General features: G+C 40.1%; 2 protein-coding genes across 5 annotated transcripts in view; both read left to right on the forward strand.

Annotated features, from left to right (window-relative positions):
• Window positions 1–2,412: 2,412 nt before the first annotated feature.
• Window positions 2,413–12,279, forward strand: ASNSD1 (asparagine synthetase domain containing 1). Of its 4 annotated transcripts, none has more exons than XM_017865514.1 (6): window positions 2,413–2,623; window positions 5,224–5,277; window positions 6,713–6,788; window positions 7,354–8,909; window positions 9,201–9,382; window positions 11,890–12,279. In XM_017865514.1, the coding sequence occupies exons 4-6, from the start codon at window positions 7,446–7,448 to the stop codon at window positions 12,173–12,175; spliced, it is 1,932 nt and encodes a 643-aa protein (XP_017721003.1). In that variant the 5' UTR covers window positions 2,413–2,623; window positions 5,224–5,277; window positions 6,713–6,788; window positions 7,354–7,445; the 3' UTR covers window positions 12,176–12,279. The 4 variants fall into 4 exon arrangements, with proteins under 4 accessions (XP_017721003.1, XP_017721015.1, XP_017721010.1 ...); XM_017865526.1 differs by having other exon boundaries at window positions 2,417–2,623; window positions 6,759–6,788; XM_017865521.1 differs by lacking the exon at window positions 5,224–5,277 and having other exon boundaries at window positions 2,436–2,623.
• A 3,504-nt stretch (window positions 12,280–15,783) lies between these two features.
• The window catches only part of ANKAR (ankyrin and armadillo repeat containing), a 75,944-nt gene continuing 73,050 nt past the window's right edge, over window positions 15,784–18,677 (forward strand). The window contains 2 exon segments of the mRNA XM_017865548.1: window positions 15,784–16,318; window positions 17,986–18,621. Coding sequence (XP_017721037.1) covers window positions 18,021–18,621 — 601 coding nt within the window. The 5' untranslated portion in view covers window positions 15,784–16,318; window positions 17,986–18,020.

An 18,677-nucleotide genomic window follows, 5' to 3' on the forward strand; every position in this document is an offset into this window, starting at 1 on the left:
TCAGGTCCTGTCACCTTCTGACAGAATTATTGATACAAATCACCTATTTAGATTGTGATATTACCTCTCCCTTGACTTCTTCCCCTTGGTCCTACAGCCTACCTGACTTCCCCCATCTACTACAATAGAAGGTGGGGCACAAAGAAGACCAATATGCTAGGACGCTCAGTCTCTTCAGCTTTACAGATAAGCCTCACTATTACCTCTAAACAAAGTGGAAGCCAGTCCTGGCAGCTCACCTATAATCCCAGCATCTTGGAAGGCTGAGGCAGGCAGATAGCTGGAAGCCAGGACTTTTGAGACCAGCCTGGCCAACATACTACCATACCCCATCTCTACCAAAAATACAAAAATCAGCCGGGTTGGTGGCACACACTTGTAATCCCAGGTATTTGGGAAACTGAGGCAGGAGAATAGCTTGAATCCAGAAGGCAGAGGTTGCAGTGAGGAGAGACTGCACCACTGCACTCCAGTCGGGGCAACAGAGAAAGACTCTGTCTCAAAACAACAACAACGACAACAACAACAACAACAAGGTGAAGTGATACTTCACTTTGGAGCTCTCTTTTTCCTAAACGTGGATTCTTAAAATGTTTCTAAACTAGCAGTTTTGTAATAACATTTTTCCTTAAAATTCTGGCACATTTAAAATATTGGAAATTCTGGGCTTTAAAAAATATTGGGATTATATCAGTGCTTATTTATCTCTATAAACTAGTCAGAACAGAGTCCCTTTAATTAGAGATACTATAGTGGGATTTATTAATACACTTTAGAAGTAGGGAAATATTTTGTATTCACCCAGGGAGACATAAAGTCTGTTCTAAGTTATACACACACAGACACATAGAGAGGTTATTGCTTCTGTTTTACAACTTCAATCTCAGGTCAAAAGTAAACACAAAACCACAAAAATTCACCAACTCTTCTGCTTGAGTGGCCTTTATGTTAAAACAAACAAAACCTCACCAGCCCACATCTCAAATAGCTATCCTCCTTCCCTCTCAGTGGACACAAAAGTAATTAATTAATTTGAGCTCACAAACGATAAACAAAAAGACTTACAAACTGGTGTCTCTATCACCTCTCTTATTTATTTATTTGAACGCCTGGCCTCAAGCAATCCTCCCACCTCAGCCCCAAGTGGTTGAGATTACAGGTTTGAGCCACTGCACCTATCTACCTCTCTACCAAGAAAGACTAGATGTCCATCATCCAACAGATACCACCAAATGGTTAGACCACAAAACCAAACTCCCAATCACTGCTGCTATCAATGCATCAGTAATGTATAAGTTATATCTGAATAACTTATCAGGAATGTACAAATCAGAAACAAAACAAAATTCTAAAATCAATTAAGAAGGAAAATATATAACCACTTCGGATTTCTCTAAGAGCAAATAAAAAACATGCCTGGGCTTAAACAACCCATGATATATACATTTCTGTCTCAAGACAGTTTGACTCATCACATAAATCCACTTGGACATCTCTGTGAACCTTAAGATTTCCAATAACATAGTATAATTCTCAAAAACCTAAAATCATGTCTCTAATGTGAACATAAAACAAATACATGTCAAAGTTTTATCCAACTCATTAGTTAGTGAGGGAACCGATAAGACTTTAAAACCAATACAGAATATTAGAGAAGCTAGGCATATATTAATAAAGAAATGTTAGGACACAATTGCAGGGTTAGAGACAAAGCTGACTAATGTGTTACAGAACAATACATCATAACCTGTGTTGGTATCTGGTACACCAGAAAAATTATTTGCATCTTTACCAAACCAAAATCTACCAAAGTTAACCTTTGCCCCTAGAGAATTGTAAAACAGCCCACTCAAGTCAAGTCAATATAATAAAGTCAAGTTCAGAGCAGCACTGAAAGAACATCCAGTAAATAAATCTCTTTTGCCTATTTCCAAGTTTTAGTCATTTTTTTCCACGGAAATGAGATATTGCAAATATTGCAGGGGACATAGACGTACTAAAAAACTACGAATTCACCTGAAATTCATACTGTATTTTATCCGGCAACCCTAACCACAAGTTAACCAAAACTTTACCAAGTCTGTATAGTTCTGTTGCCAACACAGTATCTCTTAACTATGTTCCTCAGCTTCATCTTTCCCTAGATAATAAATCTTATATTAAGAGCTATTGCTATTGCACGGCTATTCTTTACATTTACCACTGGAGGGCGCACATAACTCGTTGTATACTAGACAAGACGTCATGAAGAAACCACCTGAGCGTTTCTGCATCTCAACCACTAGAGGCCAGTACAGGAACTTCAGATTTTGCAACCGGACTGTACTCACGCCCTAAGCAGCCACGCGCAGGCGCGAAACTCCTCCCCAGGCAAGACACGGCCTGCGCATGCGTTCAAGTGAGCGCGCAGACGCTGTTGGTAAGACTAGCGGGAAAAGAAAGGGTGCGCGCGGCTGGAAGCGCGCATGCGCGGTGACTAATGCTCTAGGCTCCTTCAGGGCTGAGCATAGCGCGTTTCTTGCGGTAGGTGGAAATGCCCAACCGAGGGACGCTCCCAGAGGACAGCCCTGTGCTGATCCCCACCGACAATTCGACCCCACACAAGGAGGATCTTAGCAGCAAGGTGAGTGTGAGACGCAATGAAAAGGCTCCTGGACTCGGGACTGGGCTTCACAGGACCCTAAAGTTGATCCGCAGAGGGCAGCGTGGGGCCTGCCCGGGCCTCGGCTTTGCCCTGCTACTTTGCTCTTTTTATTCTTAGCACTTGACAGCCACAGTTAGTCCTTTTGTTTTCTGAAAACAGTTGCGAAAAGGGAGATATTGAAATTTGCCCCGAGACACGACCCAGGTGGCAGCGGGGCGGAGTTTTGGTTGGGTGTTTTCCTCCCTAGTCTTTTTAAACTTTGGGAAATACCGCCCACCCCAAATCTGTTCCATCGCAGATATTCTCCATCTAGTTAACCATGCCAGCAACCCGGGATCCATCCTTGACGCCCATCATGGAAGCCTATCAGTTCTACCTTTGAAACTCATTTCAAATATGCCCCTTTATCACCGTGAACACTCTTACCACCCCAAATAAGCCACCGTCATCTGCCATCGGGACCCCCGTCCCCCCCCGCCCCCCGCAAGGGCTTCCTAACTGGTCTCTCCTAATCCACCTGTTAGCTGCTGCTTCTCCGTTAACCAAAGCAATGGTCCTAAAACACTCATTGGGTTGTCACTGTTATACCAAAAAGGGGGAGAGAGGAAGCCAATATAATATAAGCCTTAACTGCCATAAACAAACAAAACCTTTAAAGATAAATGGGGGTGGGGAGGGTTGTAGCCCTTCAGGTATTACATGTCCTAGATTCTACTTTGGTTCTGTCCCAAACTTACAATGACATCTGGACAAGTCTCTTTAATCTTTCTGTATCAGTTACTTTCTTTGAAGTAAAGTGAAATGTACACCTGTCATTCCTGAAATGGGAAAGCCCCGTACAAATGTTAAGTCTCAAAGAATGTTTACAAATTCGGCCTTGGAATTCAACCTCATTACTACAGCTCTGCCAACTGGGGAGACAGAAAAGTGCATACTCATGGGAATTGGGGGTGAATTTTCAAAAGACACACAGCCCATTCTGATTACCACCATAGCAAGCCACTTACGCATACTGGTGAATACAAATCCCTGAGGTGTGTGTGAAGTAGCACAAATATTATAAAAGCTGCTTTTAGAGGCTCTTGTGATACTATGTAATCAGTCGTGTTTACAAAATAAATAAAGAGTTAAAAAGAAACTTAGTTTTCACTTAGTTGAGCCCTCTCCTACAAATAAATGAAGCCCAGGTCAGCACGGTGGTCCAGGCCTGTAGTCCCAGATACTCGGAGGCTAAGGCGTGAGAATCGCCTGACCCCGGGAAAATCGAGGCTGCAGTGAGCCGTCATCGCGCCATTGCACTCCAGCCTGAGTAACAGATCAAGACCCTGTTTGAAAAAAAAAAAAGAAACCCAGTTCAACAGTGCCAGCTCTATGCTAGTCATTGAGATAAAAAGGGAAAAATACAAAGATGGAACATGAAAGGTCTTACTGTCCCCAAATAAGGCATTGCTTGATTTGAATGTTTGCACTTCTTAGTACATAAAATCATGAAAATATTGAAAAAAGTAACCCACCCCTCATTCAATTTGCCTTTTTTTCCCCAATCTAAATCACAGCTTAATTGAAAGACTGGAATTCCTTTTGGTGTGTATATGTATGTGTATATATATATATACACACCTATTTTTTTTTTTCTTCTTTTTTTGAGATGGAGTTTCACTCTTCTTGCCCAGGCTAGAGTGCAATGGCGCAATCTTGGCTCACCGCAGCCTCTGCCTCCCAGGTTCAAGCAATTCCCCTGCCTCAACCTCCTGAGTAGCTGGGATTACAGGCATGCGCCACTATGCTTGGCTAATTTTGTATTTTTAGTGGAGATGGGGTTTTTCCGTGTTGGTCAGGCTGGTCTCGAACTCCTGACCTCAGGTGATCCACCTGCCTTGGCTTCCCGAACTGCTGGGATTACAGGCATGAGCCACTGTGCTGGGCCTGGTGTATATCATATATTTTTAATAAAAGGTATAAACCTTGTTGAGTAACTGTAGTCTTGGGCATGATTGCTGGTTACGAACACCAAATCCCCTGTCTGATCTTAATGGGTTACCTAACATTTTGCAAGTCTAATCACTGTTTTTTCTCCTCCAACTTTTCCCCAACTGTACCCCCACACAGACTGCGGTTTGTTTTTTTTTTTTTTTTTGAGACGGAGTCTCGCTCTGTCTCCCGGGCTGGAGTGCAGTGGCCGGATCTCAGTGCAAGCTCCGCCTCCCGGGTTTACGCCATTCTCCTGCCTCAGCCTCCCGAGTAGCTGGGACTACAGGCGCCCGCCACCTCGCCTGGCTAGTTTTTTGTATTTTTTAGTAGAGACGGGGTTTCACTGTGTTAGCCAGGATGGTCTCGATCTCCTGACCTCGTGATTCGCCCGTCTTGGCCTTCCAAAGTGCTGGAATTACAGGCTTGAGCCACCGCGCCTGGCCTACTGCTGTTGAAGATAATCTGTATATTCACGAACTGCCCATTTGGAAAACCAGTACATCATAGCCCCTTATCCCATCTCTAATTTTAAAACAACCCCTTAAGGGATTCTCATTGAACATACTTTGAAAACATCTAGCTTAAGGAGTTTTTCTTTATTTCAATAGATTAAAGAACAAAAAATTGTGGTGGATGAACTTTCTAACCTTAAGAAGAATAGGGTGAGTTATTACAGGAATTCTGAATAGTAAATATGTGGGAGGTTTATTTATGTTAACTATATATTAAAGTTACAAGAATTATAGATAAGATTTAATCATACTTTAATAAAATGTATAGTATTTCAGCATCTTTTTAAATTTCAAGTGTCTAGATTCTTTTTTTAAATGGATAGATCTCATAGTTGAAGATGTCTTTTTTCTATCACATGCTATTCACATTGCATTTGCAACAAATGATACTAGTTGTATTTTGGTATCTTGGAGCTGTAATCACTGATGATGTTTATTTTATACCTGAATTTGGTGTTTTCTTTTGATACAAACAAACTTTATATTGAAATGAGAAGAAACTTTTAAATCAATGTGGATGATTATTGAACAAAAAAGGATACATTGCTTCCCCTCCCTCCAAAAAATTTTACATAGATTTTATAAATGTGTATCATGGTTATTTAATGCCATTTCCATTAATATAAACAAGCAAGCTACTGCTTTGTGTATAGTTTCAGTGTCAAATTACATTTTAACATTCAGGAACAAATTAGTTTGAACTCTTAAAAGTATTTTAAAGATTATGTAATAACTGTTTAGATATTTCTGATGTTGTCACTTATGGAATATTAGAAGTTGAAGCACATGAAAAAATTAGCTGGGCGCATGCCTGTACTCCCAGCTACTCGGGAGGCCAAGGCACAAGAATCTCTTGAACCTGGGAGGCAGAGGTTGCAGTGAATTGAGCACATCACTGCACTCCAGCCTAGGCGACACAGCAGGACTCCATCTCAAAAAAAAAAAAAAAAAAAAAAAAATTTGAGGCAGAATTAATACAGACTTTCTCTAGAGGGCAAATTGGCAGAAAGTCTCAACAACTCAAACCATAACACTTTGACCCAGCAGTTCCATTTATAGTAGTTGATACTTAGGAGAGAATCATGGGAATGCACGAAGATTTAGTTACAAAGATATTCATCACAACGTTGATTCACAATAGCAAAGAGTTGGTAACACCTTAAATGTTTAGTATTTGAAGCAGAGCAAATAAACTGTAATATATTATACCTATATAGCAGTAGGTATAATTTGGTCACCATAGCTTGCTTTGCCATTTTTGTGTTCTTGTAAAATAACACTTACTGATAAGAAAAAGTGTTCTCAATATATTGCTCATTGATAAAAGCATAAATCTGCAGATACAGTAAGAACATTTTTTGTTAAAATGGTATATGGAGAGAAAATAGTTTCATTTCAGTAGTAGCACTTTCTGGTAGTTGGGCAATGGATGACTTTTATTTGTGTTTTTGCTTATCTGTGTTTGCTAAAGTATAGTACTGAATATATATTACTGAAGTTCAAGAATTAGTGATAATAGGGTTAAGGATTTTAACATCTACTTTTTAGATCAAAATTTGATATTAGCCTAAATTATGTTTTCCAGAAAGTATATAGGCAGCAACAGAACAGCAATATATTCTTTCTTGCAGACCGAACAGAAATGCTATCTGAGAGCAAAAGTAAGTTTTTTCTTTTTTGTGGCTTTTGGGGGGTGCCTAAATTATACTCATCTGAATGTTAAAATATATATCAAAAGATTAATACAGCAGTTTGGTTTTCTTCAAGTTAGCCTTCCAAAGATGAGTCAACAGTTAAAAAATATATATATATATATATATATATATCTATATCATAATATGTATTAGAAAGCAATAGTTATTAACATGTGCTTTAGAGTTTCAAACAGGTCTAAGTATGACAAACCATTACCACTTTCTACCTTTGTGACTTTGGGTAAAATACTTTAAGCCTCCAAGGTATTGTGGGATCTAAACAAGATGCTGTATAAAAAATGCTTAGCCAAGTGCTTGGGCCAAAATGAGCACTCGGCAAAACAGAAGCTATTTTTGCAAAAGATAAACATTCTTTGTTAGTAGCCTGTTGTTAATTATCATTGGCACTGGCACAGTGTGTGTGTTTATATGGTTTGATTTTGGTAAACAGCTTGTTTTGCCTTCTGAATTGCTAGGTAGAAGTCCAAGAATTTTTATGTTATTTAATATTTATTCTCCTTCCCTGCAATAGGTATATTGGATGAACTGAAAAAAGAATACCAAGAAACAGAAAACTTAGAGAAGACCAAAATCAAGAAATAGTCAACCTGATTTCACGTAACAATGTGTGGCATTTGTTGTTCTGTAAACTTTTCTGCTGAGCATTTCAGTCAAGATTTAAAAGAGGACTTACTATATAATCTTAAACAGCGGGGACCCAATAGTAGTAAACAATTGTTCAAGTCTGATGTTAACTACCAGTGTTTATTTTCTGGTCACGTCCTACACTTGAGGGGTGTTTTGACTACCCAGCCTGTGGAAGATGAAAGAGGCAATGTGTTTCTGTGGAATGGAGAAATTTTTAGTGGAATAAAGGTTGAAGCTGAAGAGAATGATACTCAAATTTTGTTTAATTATCTTTCCTCCTGTAAGAATGAATCTGAGATTTTGTCACTCTTCTCAGAAGTACAAGGTCCCTGGTCATTTATATATTATCAAGCATCTAGTCATTATTTATGGTTTGGTAGGGATTTTTTTGGTCGCCGTAGCTTGCTTTGGCGTTTTAGTAATTTGGGCAAGAGTTTCTGCCTCTCTTCAGTTGGCACCCAAACATCTGGATTGGCAAATCGGTGGCAAGAAGTTCCAGCATCTGGACTTTTCAGAATTGATCTTAAGTCTACTGCCATTTCCAGATGCATTATTTTACAACTGTATCCTTGGAAATATATTTCTAGGGAGAATATTATTGAAGAAAATGTTAATAGCCTGAGTCAAATTTCAGCAGACTTACCAGCATTTGTATCCGTGGTAGCAAATGAAGCCAAACTGTATCTTGAAAAACCTGTTGTTCCTTTAAATATGATGTTGCCACAAGCTGCATTGGAGACTCATTGCAGTAATATTTCCAATGTGCCACCTACAAGAGAGACACTTCAGGTCTTTCTTACTGATGTACACATAAAGGAAGTAATTCAGCAGTTCATTGATGTCTTGAGTGTAGCAGTCAAGAAACGTGTCTTGTGTTTACCTAGGGGTGAAAATCTGACAGCAAATGAAGTTTTGAAAATGTGTGATAGGAAAGCAAATGTTGCAATCCTGTTTTCTGGGGGCATTGATTCCATGGTTATTGCAACCCTTGCTGACCGTCATATTCCTTTAGATGAACCAATTGATCTTCTTAATGTAGCTTTCATAGCTGAAGAAAAGACCATGCCAACTAGCTTTAACAAAGAAAGAAATAAAAAGAAAAATAAATGTGAAATATCTTCTGAAGAATTCTCTAAAGATGTTGCTGCTACTGATGATGACAGTCCTGATAAACATGTCAGTGTACCAGATAGAATCACAGGAAGGGCGGGACTAAAGGAACTACAAGCTGTTAGCCCTTCCCGAATTTGGAATTTTGTTGAAATTAATGTTTCTATGGAAGAACTGCAGAAATTAAGAAGAACTCGAATATGTCACTTAATTTGGCCATTGGATACAGTTTTGGATGATAGCATTGGCTGTGCAGTCTGGTTTGCTTCTAGAGGAATTGGTCGGTTAGTGGCCCAAGATGGAGTGAAATCCTATCAGAGCAGTGCAAAGGTATGACACAGTGTTTCTTTTGATAATTTCTGAGACCTATTTTTGACCCTTAAAGCTTGTAGTATTTTGATGGTAAGAATATAGCATATTTTAGTTGCATTTAAACTACAACACAACATATGTGACTTCTTTAGAATTGGATATATTTTACTATTTTCTGTCTTTATCTTGTTTTTCTCCTAAAGTGTTATCTTTAGGTTTGCAATTTTTAAGCTTTTCTTTTATCTTGTTTTCTTTACTGTGTAGTTGTAGTTGATAACATTTTTATGTGGATTTCTTTAAACTGCATAGGTAGTTCTCACTGGAATTGGTGCAGATGAGCAACTTGCAGGTTATTCTCGTCATCGTGTCCGCTTTCAGTCACATGGGCTGGAAGGATTGAATAAGGAAATAATGATGGAACTGGGTCGAATTTCTTCTAGAAATCTTGGTCGTGATGACAGAGTTATTGGTGATCATGGAAAAGAAGCAAGGTAATTCTAATCATTTGAGTGTTGTTCGGTATTTTTATAAAAACAGCAGAGTGTAAATGGAGACTTCTAAGTTTGTTTTCTCTTTGGAGACTGTTCATATGAATAACAGCAGCAATAATAACTTGGCTTTATATTATAAACACAGTCAGAAACAGAGCTGGGAAGAGCCAGGAGAGCAGTTATTTTCTAGAACTCATTCTCTAAGAAATGTATTTTCAGTAATTTTCAAAGGTAACGTAAAGACAGGATTGTTTTTAAGACTATAGTGAAAAAGACTGTTGAAGTAAGCCAGGCATGGTGGCTCATACCTGTCATCCCAGCACTTTAGGAGGCCAAGGCGGGCCGATCACCTGAGGACAGGAGTTCAAGACCAGCCTGGTAAACATGGTAAAACCCCACCTCTACTAAAAATACAAAAAAATGAGCTGATCGTGGTGCCGCATGCCTGTAATTCAGCTACTCGGGAGGCTGAGAATGGCTTGAACCCGGGAGGTGGAGGTTGCAGTGAGCCCAGATCACGCCACTGCTCTCCAGCCTGGGAGACAGTGTGAGACTCTGTTTCCACATAAAAGACTATCAAAGTAAAACTGAGATAGTGAAATACTAAGATAAGGTATTTAGAGGGTTTTGTTCAGCTTTTAACGTTTGCTTTGCTCCCAGGAAGGGCATAAGCCCCACCTGCAAGCCTTCTTCTCCGATGTTATAGAAACTGGCTTTGTCTCTGTAGACATTTCTGTATGTATAGATCCATGCTGATTTGAAGGTAGTCCTCACACTGGATATTCCTCTGCCACATGTTTCTGAACACAATTCAGTCACATATTGCAGATTACCTAAAACCTTCAGAGAAACCGAGGCACTTTCATGTATCGATTCTTGCTTTTCAGGTTTATTTTTACCTATATCATATTTCTGAAGGTAGTGAACAAGTACAGTATTTGAATAAAACTTTCTAAGACATTAAGTAAGGATAAAGGAAGATGTGACATTTAGTTATAAGGAGCAAAAATCCATTCAAGTAGGCTAATTGATTCAAGTAGGTAGTTTATTACAAGGGTACAAGCATCCAAGAATAGGAAGTCCAAGTAAGCTCCCTGAGAATTAAACATACTACAGTTTCTCTCTCTCCCTCTCTCAGACTTCATTGTTTCTTGTCTCTACTTCAGTCTTTTCCTCTTTCCACTGACTTGTAGCTGCCTTTACACAGTTGTCCTTCTTAAGTTTCTGGTCCTAGTCCATGTAAAAGTTTGGCTACTACGTCATTATTGTATCATAATTTTCCAGATTTCACTATAAAGTGATAACTAATACCGTAATAAAGTCTGTAAACTGTTAAACTGTTTTCTCTTTGAAGGACGTGAGAGAGAAAGAGGTAGAAATTCAGTCTGTTATTTCAGCTAGGTCATAGAGAAGGGAATTTGTCTAGTAAAAGCACTTACTTATGAAAGTATTATATTATGCTCAAATAAAAATGCATATGAAGAATGTTTAAAGCAGCTAATACAGAATTGTGATATAACAAATATAGTGCTAGATCTAAATAATTTATTATGTATCTTGACATACATATTAACAGTAGTGTGTTGATTTGATTCTGTAGTTAAATTTGCTTTTGCGACTCATTCATTTTTATGTAATATTCCAGATAACAAATGTCTTTGCCTTTTCCAGTCTCTTAACCTAGACTAAGATGTAATAAAATGGAAACACTAGTGTAACTGTATTGCATTTGGAGATGTGGGATGGTGGGTGTTAAAGTATTTTAAACAGAAAAAGAACAGAATTTTGTAGAAATTGGGGAAGCAAAAGGGCAGAAAGTTATTTTTTTTAATCTAATATTTTGTTTCTAGGTCATCCCAGAATTTAGGGAAAAAAAAAAAAATCTAATATTTTGTTCTGTTACAGTAATTTATCACCATTTAATTGGCTTAAGTATAATTAAACAATTTTGATTAACAAAATTTTACCATAAATGTTTTGCAGGTTCAGACTGTGGAGCCCTTCTACATTGGTTCCATATCCCTAAAGTGTCATTTCTTTAGACGTGATAAAGATCAGACACAGATTGAATAGTTAGTTAAGATCATGCTTGTAGGCTAGGTATAGTGGCTCACACCTGTATTCCCAGCAGTTTGGGAGGCCGAAGCAGGTGGGTCACTTGAGTGATTTAGGAGTCCGAGACCAGCCTTGGCAATGTGGCGAAATCTCATCTCTACCAAAAAATACAAAGATTAGCTGGGTGTGGTAGTGCTCGCCTAGGTGGAAAAAAAAAAAAAATCATGTTTGTTTTCAAGGCCTCCACAAAGATACCTTGTAAGACAATTTGAAACTATTTCTGGACACAGTAAGCCTAATTTATTTATTGAGACTTAGACTGTTTTGTAGTATATGTCATATGTTATGAAACATTTAGTTTGATTAAATTTTAGCTATAAAACTGTGTATAAATCAAAGCAGGTTGATTTTATTTTTACATAGTGGTTATATTATTTATCGGTTTATTTTAGATTTCCTTTCCTGGATGAAAATGTTGTCTCCTTTCTAAATTCTCTACCAATTTGGGAAAAAGCAAACTTGACTTTACCCCGAGGAATTGGTGAAAAACTACTTTTACGCCTTGCAGCTGTGGAACTTGGTCTTACAGCCTCTGCTCTTCTGCCCAAACGGGCCATGCAATTTGGATCAAGAATTGCAAAAATGGAAAAAAATAATGAAAAGGCATCTGATAAATGTGGACGGCTCCAAATCATTTCCTTAGAAAATCTTTCTATTGAAAAGGAGACTAAATTGTAATGTGATTCACAATGTAACAATATAAAATATGTTTTATATAACTATATAAAAGTGAGATACTCTGCTGCTTTATTATTGTATAATAATAGTAGTTTTAAAGTTCATTTGGTTGAATTTTCATTTTTTCCTGTCACAGAACTCCTAAAACCATGGAATTTCCTTAGTGATAGGGAGTATCTTTTGTTATTCGTAATAAGCCCCTTTTGATCACACCTGAGTTTATGCTAATGCAGTGACTTAGAGTGAGGTCTCTAAATAGCCTTTAATACTTGCAGCTTGGGAGGCCAAGGAAGCGGGATCTCTTGAGTCCAGGGGTTTGAGACCAGCCTGGGCAACATGATGAAACCCCATCTCTACCAAAAAAAAAAAAAAGAAAGTAAAAAGTACAGAAAATGAACTGGGCATGGAAGCATGTGCCTCCCTACTCAGGAGGCAGAGGTGGGAGGATCACTTGAACCCAGGAAGTGGAGGCTGCAGTGAGGCTAGGATCACACCACTGCACTCCAGGCTGGGCAACAGTGAGACCCTGTCTCTAAAAAAATAAATAAATAAAAAATAAAAAGAGATTAGAAAAGTTGGAATTTCATCCCCACCCACCAACCTCTGGGAGGGAGAGTGTTGCTGAAGGTTAAGGTCTATTAAACTCTATAAAAACTGTGGAACAAGATTTGATGAGCCTCTGGTTTGCTGAACATGTGGAGGTGCTGGGAGTGTGGCATGCCCAGAGAGAACATGGAAGCTCCTTCTCACTGTAATATTTTTTGAATACTTTGCCTTATGCATATCTTCAATTTGGCTGTGCCTGAGATGTATCCTATATCATAAGCCAGTAAACGTAAGTATTTCTATGAGTGTTGTGAGCCATTCTAGCAAATTATTGAACCTGAATAGGGGTCATGAAAACACCCAATTTATGTAGCTGGTCAATCAGAAGTACCAGAGATCCAGACTTGAAATTGCCATCTAAAGTAGAGACACCTTTGGCACTGAGCCTTGAAGCTGAAGGATCTGACACTAACTTCAGGAAGATAGAGGCAGGATTAAACTGGAGGATACCCAGCTGGTATTCAGAGAGCTGGAGAATTGCTTGGTGTAGAAAAAAATCCACACATCTGGTGTCAGAAGTGTTGTGTGAGAGTGAAGAGAAAGGGTTTGTTTTCCCAGACTCACTCTCTTCGATATTTCCATCCAGAAATGATTCAGTTCCCTCTCCTCAGGGACCATGGTTTAGACAGGCTCCTGTTTCACGGATGAAAGAACTACAGGTTTAAAGAAGTTAAACAATTTGCTTGAGGTTCATCCTCCTGAACAGTACTTGTTACTTCTATTACATCTGTTTAGGCAGCTCATTTTCCCACCCCAATAACTTTTTAAGATTACAGTTGACCCCTGAACAACACATTGGAACTGTGCAGTTCCACTTATATTTGGATTTTCTTCTGCCTCTGCCACCCCTGAGACAGCAAAATCAGCCCCTCCTCCTCCTCCTCAGCCTAGTCAACCTGAAGACAAGGATGGATACGTCTTCCTCTATTTACCATGTCTTGCCTCTCATCCACAGTCACTCTCCCCACCTTTTTGTCTATTCACTCCAACCTGACATCCACCCACATTACTCAACTGTTAACTGCCATACCAGTGTCACTGTGAAATCTGTCCATTAGGGTCGACACCATTTCTGGATGTGGCCACCCTTTGATTCTTTAATCATAGTAGCAAAGAAATTTTAGGATCCTGACAAACAGGTCAATAACCTGGCAAAGGCTTTCACATGCCCCGAATTTACTCCCTGGAAGATGCAATGTTCAACCCAAATTTAGATACTACCTACATAGCTTTCATCCCTCAATCTGAAAGCAGACAATTTCAAGTGTCTGTGTGGACCTGAGCACTAAATTGACATTGCTTATATTGGGAGTAGATGAAACTTAAGAGGTTTGCCCCATGGCTTAGAATTGAATATTATAACAAAAATACAGTTCAATACTGAAAATAGCTATGACTTATATAATGCTATATTCCAGGGGCTACTCTATAAGATTTAAATGTATTAATCAGTCAAATTTTTATAAGGAATCTCCAGGTCATCTGCTCCAGAAGGATACTTGTGAGAGAGACAGAGAGAGAGGATATACATGCATGTGTGTGAACACCAAGAGGGCCTGGGTATTTACAACCTTCTGCTATTCAATCCCATTAGCTGTGGGATGGAGTTCTGTGTTGATCCTTTAAAAAAGGAGACAACTCTTTACCAAGATTTGAGACACATGGAACAAACCATTTGTCTACCTGGGGGTGGGGGAAAATCCTTGAAGTAGGAGAATGTACATATATGGTTCATATTAAGTGCAAACATTCACATCTCTTTAAAAAAAAAAAAAAACCGTGGAATAGTTCTTATAAATTAGTATTTATTTCCATGGTAGCTAAAATAATGACATGGTTACTGGAAGAGAAATTCTCCCCCAAACAGTCACCAAGAACTTCCATGTTGCTATATTCAGTGGAAGAGTTTGTTCTCATCTCCCCTGACCGAGCAGCAGCATCCAATAAAGTTGGACATTCCTTTTTTTTTTTCCCCCCCCACACACACTTTGGCTTCTGTGACCAATTTTGGTTTTCCTCCTGCCTTCTTGGCTGTTCTTTCATTGTCTTCGTTGCTGATTCCACTCTCTCTACCTGACCTTTAAATGTTAAATTTCTCAGGTCTCTAATCCTTGGTTCTCAACTCATTTTGTAAGCTCTCCCTTGGTGATTTCAACCCCACCCCTGGCTTCAATTACTATAAACCTGCCAAAATTTATACGTCTAACCGTTACTGCCATTCTTAGCCCAGAACTGTTTATCTAAACATATCTTACATCTCAGTTTCTCTCACAGGTATTTCAAGGTCAATTATGTACACAACTGAACTCTTAATCTTGCCCTGATATCCTGTTGCTCCTGACAAAAATGTGGCTCTCACTTGGACACAACCTTCTTTGTCAACATATCCCCATTCAATCTGTCACCAACAGGCAACCTCATTATTTTTCAAATCTGTCCACAGTCCCTGAGCCCCACCTCCACTGCCACTACTCTAGGCTAATCCTTTGGAATGAAATTCAAAATCATTACTCAGCAGCCCGCATGATCTGTCGATCGCGCACCTCTGCAGCTCGGTTTGTGCCCCCATCTCTCTTGTTCCCTAAGCAGGGTTTTGCTCGGTTTCTCAATCATTTCAACTTTGTTCTCACTTCAGTTCTTTCTCTCCTGCTGTTCCCTGTTCCTGAAAAGCTACTTGTCCAGTTCTTTGCTTGGGTAGCTCTTTTTCATTTTCTAGGCCCGGAGGGGGAAAGGGCACTTCCTCAGGCAGCCTTTCCTAGCCCTGAGCTAGGTTAGCTTTCATTCGAGTGCTGTCATTCCATCTAATATTGGCACACTGTTAAATATAGCTGCGAGATTATCTGTTCAACTGTAAGCTCCCCAAGTTCAACTGTAAGCTCCTTGGGGTTTCGTGTCTGCCCTGTTTTCTAGGGTTTCCAGCTTGTAGCTCAGTGCCTGACTCATAATAGGTGTTCCATAAAATGCTTGTTGAATGAAAGAATGATGATGGAGGTGGCATTCCAACTCGGGACTGCCTCAACGCCCAGCGCTTTCTCCTCTGCCACTCTGTTTTGGTGTTTTAGCAGAGGCAGATAGTGAGGGCGGCACAGTGCCCACGGCATGCGGCTGGACTGAGCGCTAAAGCGGGCTTGGGAAAGATGAGCACGCGGGGGGTCTGAGCCAGCCAAGGGGCCGGGCGCCGCCTGGGGGCGCTGCGGCTGCTGCGGGACGCACCAGGCCTTGTCGCCTGCAAGCTCCGCCTCAGGAGCGGCCCCGCCACCCCAGGGCCCGGAGGACCAACCGCTTCGACCCGCGCCCGGGCGACGGCAGCGTTGCCCGGCGAGGCGAGGAGGGCCGGGCAGCCACGGTGGGGTGAAAAGACCTGAAAGTTCCTCTCAGTTCCTTCCGGTGCGCCTCCCGCTGGCCCATGCGGGGCCCCTGAGGGCGGATTCAAGGCCCCGCGAGAAGTCATCTAAGGCGGCGACGACTGTTCCCAGCCCCACGGGAACGGCGCGGACGCAGCGCCCCTCTCCCGAACAAGAAAACAGTCATTCTAGAGTAGGTTCCTCCCCTTTCCTTGTTCTATCCTGTTTCCCGTGCCCATGGCTGACGCGGGCTGCTTTTGGACGTGGGTCCCGGGCTTGAGTATGGACAGACGTGGGTTCTGTTTCTGAAAGGCGTAAAACCTCAGACATGTCCTGCAACCTCCTGGTCTCCGTTTCTGCCTCTATAAAGTGGGCATAACAAGGTCTGACTCACTCACCTGGGGTCTCAGGTGTGGCGCCCAAACAAGCAGTATCAGCATTTCCTGTAACTTTACTAAAATGCATATTTCCTGGCCCCACTGCAGCTCATTGAATCAGAAACTTAGTGGTGGGATTCAGTGATTTGTATTTGAACAAGCCCCAGGTGATTTTGATACAAGCTAAATTTTGAGAACCACTATATAATAGAGACCAATCAGATGAAATAAATAAAACCATCATATAGTAAAGAGCCTGGCATATAGTAGATGCTCAATAAATAGTAGTTGTGGTTATTATTATTTCAGGAACAGAGAGGCATTCATTGGCACAGAAATTGAAAGTTAAGCAGATGCTTCTTTCCTTTTCTTCTTCTTCTTCTTTTTTTTTTTTTTTTTTTTTGAGACAGTGTTTCACACTTGTTACCCACGCTAGAGTGCAATGGCGTGATCTTGGCTCACTGCAACCTCTGCCTCCCGGGTTCAAGTGATTCTCCTGTCTCAGCCTCCCTGAGTAGCTGGGATTACAGGCATACCACCACGTTTGGCTAATTTTGTATTTTTAGTAGAGACGGGGTTTCTCCATGTTTGTCAGGCTGGTCTCGAACTCCTGACCTCAGGTGATCTGCCTGCCTCGGCCTCCCAAAATGCTGGGAGTACATGCGTGCGCCACCGCGCCCTGCCCTTTCTTTTTCTTTCATGCAGGTCATTATAGTCTTGCTTTAAAAAACTGAAAACAAAATAAATATCCATGTGGTTTGGATATTTATCCCCGCCAAATCTCATGTTAAAATAGGTTCCCCAGTGTTGGAGGTAGGGCTTGGTGCGAGGTGTTTGGATTATGAGGGCGGATCCCTCATGAATGGCTTGGTGCTTTCCTGGCAGAGTGAACTCTACCTCTGAGCTCATGAAAGATCTGGTTGTTTAAGAGTAGACTCCTCCCCTTTCTCTCTATTGTTCCCTCTCTTACCATGTGACACACTGGCTCCCCTTCCCCTTCCACCATGATTGTAAGCTTGCTCTCCCCAGAAGCTGAGCAGATGCTGGTGCCATGCTTGTATAGCCTGCAGACTTGTGAGCCAAATAAGCCTCTTTTCTTTATAAATTATGCAGTCTCAGGTACTACTTTATAGCAACACAAACAGACACAAACATACACAAAAGAATGCCTCTCCAACAACAAATAGGTATGTAACAGTAGCTTCTCACACATAAACTTAACATTTCTTTTTGACATGCATCTTCTCTTTTGACTTCTTTGAAAAGCAGAACATGGTTAATGTTAAAGATTTTATAATTTTAATTATTTTAATTCAAATTTCAGCTTTCATGTACTGCAGTTATTTTAATTTGAAAACTGTAACGGTTGATCATGAAAAATTAACCTTATGTAGTTGAAAGGTACAGATTTATTTCTACAGAAATCCAGTTTCGTTGCCATGTCAGATTTTATTGATAATCTTTTCCTTTTTATTCATTGCAGAAGCTTCAAAAAGGACACACTAGATTTAATTAGAAATGTTAAGATTGCCCAAAAAAGGATTACCTAGATTTGAGCAAGTTCAAGATGAAGAAACCTACCTGGAAAATTTAGCAATACAAAGAAATGCATCTGCTTTTTTTGAAAAATATGATCGGAGTGAAATACAGGAGTTACTAACTACCGCACTAGTTAGCTGGTTGTCTGCCAAAGAGGATGTTCGCTCTCAAGGAGACCTCCCGTGTGGAATTATAAGTCAAATGAATAACGTAGGCTTCTCCACTGCAATCCTACTGACTCCCGTGGACCCTACTGCCCTCTTAGACTATAGAGAAGTCCATCAAATGATAAGAGAGTTGGCTATTGGAATTTATTGCCTAAATCAAATCCCTTCCATCAGTTTAGAAGCTAATTATGATCAGAGTTCTTCTTGTCAGTTACCTCCAGCTTATTATGATACCAGAATTGGGCAAATTCTGATCAATATTGACTACATGCTGAAAGCACTATGGCATGGAATATATATGCCCAAAGAAAAACGAGCTAGATTCTCTGAATTGTGGCGTACCATCATGGACATTGATGCCGACGGAAAACCTCAAACAAATAAAGACATTTTTTCAGAGTTTAGTTCAGCAGGTAAGATAATTTAACACTTCTTTAAAAAAATTTTTTTTTTTTTTTTTTTTTTTTTT

Source organism: Rhinopithecus bieti, unplaced genomic scaffold (genome assembly GCF_001698545.2).
Source record: "Rhinopithecus bieti isolate Rb0 unplaced genomic scaffold, ASM169854v2 scaffold_2827, whole genome shotgun sequence".
In the NCBI taxonomy this organism is placed as follows: Eukaryota; Metazoa; Chordata; class Mammalia; order Primates; family Cercopithecidae; genus Rhinopithecus; species Rhinopithecus bieti.

What these genes read in the sequence shown, in the direction of transcription:
- ASNSD1 (XM_017865514.1), top strand. Translation starts at nt 7,446, where the DNA reads ATGTGTGGCATTTGTTGTTCTGTAAACTTTTCTGCTGAGCATTTCAGT. An exon ending in CCTATCAGAGCAGTGCAAAG is followed by an intron (nt 8,910 to 9,200) that starts GTATGACACAGT and finishes TAAACTGCATAG; the next exon opens with GTAGTTCTCACTGGAATTGG. An exon ending in GATCATGGAAAAGAAGCAAG is followed by an intron (nt 9,383 to 11,889) that starts GTAATTCTAATC and finishes GGTTTATTTTAG; the next exon opens with ATTTCCTTTCCTGGATGAAA.